At 37.6% G+C, this 4378-nt stretch overlaps 1 protein-coding gene across 1 annotated transcript in view; it reads left to right on the top strand.

Moving 5' to 3' along the window:
- The first annotated feature begins 1314 nt into the window (after positions 1-1314).
- The window catches only part of LOC109827140 (alpha-L-arabinofuranosidase 1-like), an 8506-nt gene continuing 5442 nt past the window's right edge, over positions 1315-4378 (top strand). Inside the window, exons 1-6 of the mRNA XM_020394102.1 lie at positions 1315-1422; positions 1736-1953; positions 2669-2723; positions 3071-3282; positions 3600-3721; positions 3794-3947. Of these exons, the coding sequence (XP_020249691.1) occupies positions 1777-1953; positions 2669-2723; positions 3071-3282; positions 3600-3721; positions 3794-3947 (720 nt within the window). The 5' untranslated portion in view covers positions 1315-1422; positions 1736-1776. The remainder of the gene's footprint in view (positions 1423-1735; positions 1954-2668; positions 2724-3070; positions 3283-3599; positions 3722-3793; positions 3948-4378) is intronic.

Genomic DNA, 4378 nt, shown 5'->3' on the forward strand with positions numbered 1-4378 from the left:
GAGAATTGAAGAAGTGGCGAGAAAAGCAGTAGGAAGTTCAGGAGAATCAGCCAGGCAGGCTGGCGGTCAACCGCGAGTCAGCGGTGGTCGACTGCGAACGTGCACAGAAGGGCAGTAGAATTCGAAGCTGAAGGCGGTCGACCGTGACGGTCGACCGCGGGGATGAGATTCGGCCGACCGTCACGGTCGACCGCGCCATGACTGTAATAGATTCTGCTCTCGGGAGTGTTCGGTCGACCGCCGCGATCGACCGCGATACCTGTGCGGTCGACCGCAGGCTGTTTGGGATGGGCTTTGGGTTTCCAACCCAGTTCGTTTTGGAGTTGATATATAACTCTAATCCTGATTAGTTAGGAAAAAGCAATGATGATTTTGAGAAGTCTTTTGGAGAGGATTGCTGCATCCAATTGTGGGAGATTTGTGAGAGATCTAGAGCTTTGTTTTAGGGTTTGATCAGTGAGATTTGTAACTCTATTTGTATTCTCTTGATTTCTAATAGTAAGAACTCCCCCCCCCTTGCCCCGTGGACGTAGGCTACTTGCCGAACCACTTTAATAGTTTGTTCTTACTGTGATTGTGATTTGCTTAGTGGTTGTGATTTATCTCGAGTTATTGTTCGTGTCGCTTCGAGAACTTCCGCCGCGCACAACAATAAGTCCTGCTTAGAGGGGGTTTTGAAAGACCTTTTTTTAAATCTTATAAGTTATACTAGTTTTTAGTGGCTTTTAACTTTTATGATAAAAATGCTAAAGAAGTTTGTCTCATGAGTAGTACAATAATTTGTTTTGTCAAATCTAACATATTTAGGTGAGTTTATAAGTTTGTTTTTAAAAAGCTGAGGTGTAACAACCTTTAAAGTGTCACTTATAAGCTAACTTGTTTGTTATTTTACCAAACACGTAGAAATGAAAAAGCTCGTTTAAAAGCTAGCTTCACCAAAAAAAAAGCCACCCCAAACATCCTTTTAACAGCGTCAGATTTGACTGCCTAAGGGAAATCACATGTCCAAATGACAGAAGTACTTTAGTGGATTTTTTATTTTAATTTAACTGTCTTATTTTCACGTGGGGGCTAAATTTGTATGAGGAGTAAGTTAATTAGGGGGTTATCTCCAAGTCGGCCAAGGGTAGACGGGGGGTATTGTGAAATTTATCTGATCGTATACGACAGATCGCAACAAATTCCAAGTAATAACTACGGATTCTTATTCGTACAAAAACAAACAAATCCAATCATATTTTCTCATCGAAATCGTCACCATTCCCCTCTTTTGCTACATTGGATAATCTCTCTCTCAGTAGGGCCCACCTGGGTCCAATCATTCAATTGAAATCTCGCAAGCAACAACTCAATGAATTAAACCCACAAGTCAAAATTTTGTCATTTCTCACTCCAAATCCATCCATTTCTATTAGTAATCAGGTATCTTCTTGTTTCTCGCCCTCAATTTTGGTTCTTGCAATCAACTCTGTAATTATTCTGACAGTATTTCCATGAAAACTGTAGACTTTTGACAGTTTTTGTAGTTCTGAGAACAGGATAAGGATATTTTCGGTACAATTCAGTTGTCAAAATCACTTTTTTTTTAAAAATTTTCAGTTACTCTTTTTCTTTAAGCTGGGGGATTACTCCACTGATCCAGTTGATTGTAATGGATTGCCTTGCACATTATATTTTCAACTTGCTTCTACTCTAACTGTTGGTTCCCTTGTCTTTTGTTTACCTCAACATTCAGGTTTCAGCGCGTGTATATATGCGTAAAACATTCTGAGGGTAATGGGTCTGCAAATGGGGCTTTTGATAGTATTGGTTCATGCCCTTTTCTTGATTTCTGTTGTGTGTCGAGTTCGCGCTGGTGAGTTTAAAGCGAACCAGACAGGTATTGTTCATGTCGATGCTTCGCCGAGAGCTAGCAGGAAGATACCTGATAATATGTTTGGTACGACCTTCGAGGTATTATCTTTGGACTTGCTGCTGTGAATTCTGTTACTTTCTTCTGAGGGTTTCTGTGCAAGTTTATTGTCTACTATTGTAATATGTTAACTGTTTCGCAATGCCAATACTAGGTGTCGAATAATTTTAATCATGTCACTGAAATTGACTGCTGGCATGTATGCAGTTTTAGAACTTTTAGCTACCCCTTTATTGTAAATTTATTGTCTACTAGTTTCTCTTTTTACGGCACATAATGCTACCTTGCATAGAAAAGATTGACCCTTTTCGGGACTTTGCCTTCTGGCAAGGTGAAGTTTCCTCGTTTCGAAATAACTTTTGGGTCATGGTACACATGGTTGAATATACAAGCAGTTTAATCTGGCACTGATTTCGGAATTCTTCGTTGAATACAATAATCATGTATCAGAAGGTAAAATGTCATTCAGTTTTATGAAAATTCGGTGACACTAATTGATCTTGACACGACGTACAAGATACATGGTTAGAGATTTTAACAAAATAAGATACAGTATAAATTTTCCGTTTTGAATGCATAGTTTAAATTTGGATCTGTAGTATCCGCGCATTGGATATTATGAATAGTCGTTTATCTCAACTTTGCATTATAAGTATTGTATAATGTTACCAGACTTACAGTTGCTTTAAATAATTGCTTATTTATATTTGAAAGCTTAAGTTGAAGAAAACTGATTACTCATGACCCCTTTTATAGGAGATCAACCATGCTGGAGCTGGTGGGTTGTGGGCAGAGCTCGTAAGCAATAGAGGTACGCTGTGAGTCTTGAAGTCTGCATCATAGCAAGGCTTCAAATTATATGCCTGAGTTCAAAGTAAACAGTTTAAAAAAAATTCATAATATATCTACCATAAACTTTAATTGTGGCAATCTTTCTTGTGCTACTTGCATCCTCGGTAATTTTCTTTTTCAAGACAATGTGTCTATTTCAAGACTTTATCCATCAGATTGGGTTCATCTATGATCACTAACTTCCCGTGACTCGAACCTTCAAAATATTTCGTTACTTGAATTTCTATGCTTGTAATTCTTCCTCCATTAATGTTAAATTTGCAAACAGACGAACGATTTGGTTCATTCACATACTTTTGCATCCAGGATTTGAAGCTGGAGGCCCCAACACTCCTTCAAACATTGACCCATGGTCTATAATTGGAAACGAGTCGTATATTTCCGTGTCAACAGACCGAACCTCTTGCTTCAGTCGTAATGAGGTTGCGCTTCAAATGGAAGTATTATGTGACTGCAGAGGGCCTAACATCTGTCCATCTTCTGGTGTTGGCATATATAACCCTGGTTACTGGGGCATGGTATGAACTTATGGATGTCAATAACTTGAATGATAATTGATTCATCTTTTACCCTGGGTGAGATGTTGGCAGTAGTAATTATCCCGCGGGAAATTAAGGAGGCTATATAAGGGTCAAAGAGAAAAAAATTCATCCAAGGTGTCTATTTGCCAAAATCAAACTATAGGAAGCACGCTACTACAGTGGGTCATGTGCGATTGACCCTAATAATTAAGGGATTCTTTTAGAACTTTTAACTCTTTAGCAATAGTAGTTGTTTTATTTCCAAATTACTTATTGAGCTCATTTATATATTTTTTGTTAATTGTGATTTGCAGAATATTGAAAAAAGAAAGGTCTATAAAGTTACATTGTATATTAGGTCATTGGGGTCCGTGAATATAACGGTTTCACTGGCTAGCTCAGATGGAACGCAGCTTCTCTCTGCTTCTAACATTATGTAAGCCTTTATGTGTGTTTATATTATTATAAAGGTTCTCAGGATAATAAGTTATGTATAAATTTTCTGTAGAATTGATACCCAGGATGTATCAAAATGGACCAAGGTTGAGCGGCTTTTAGTGTCGAAAGGAGCAAATGTTAATTCAAGGCTTCAACTGACTACCGTTAAGAAGGGTGTTTATTGGTTCGACCAAGTTTCTGTCATGCCATTGGACACTTACAAGGTAATATAAAGTAGTTTTGAACTGTATTTTAATGTCGATAAACTACAAGTCAATTATCAGGTCGATAAACTACAAGTTAAGATATTCAACTACTGATGAACTTTTTTTTCCTAGTTCTAACGCATTCCTGATAAAGTAGCTAGTAGTGAACATTGACCTCCAAGGAACGGCAGAATCTATGTTGAGCAGTCTTGTATTTTCTTTCCTTGGCGGCCTTGTATTTAATGATGCATAACGTATCTTGTATGAAAAAATTACTTCAGTAGAATATCATACTTGTATTACTATGTTGTATATATTATTATATTAAACTAGATTAAATTAGTAGAGCATTTGAACTTGTACATCTCAAAGCTTTCATCTATTGTTATGTCCTTATTCCTTAATGAGAAAACAAATGAGAACCGTTCTCATGTAAATGACCAGTCAAG

The sequence above is a fragment of the Asparagus officinalis genome, unplaced genomic scaffold, assembly GCF_001876935.1.
Source record: "Asparagus officinalis unplaced genomic scaffold, Aspof.V1 AsparagusV1_Un53, whole genome shotgun sequence".
Lineage (NCBI taxonomy): Eukaryota > Viridiplantae > Streptophyta > Magnoliopsida > Asparagales > Asparagaceae > Asparagus > Asparagus officinalis.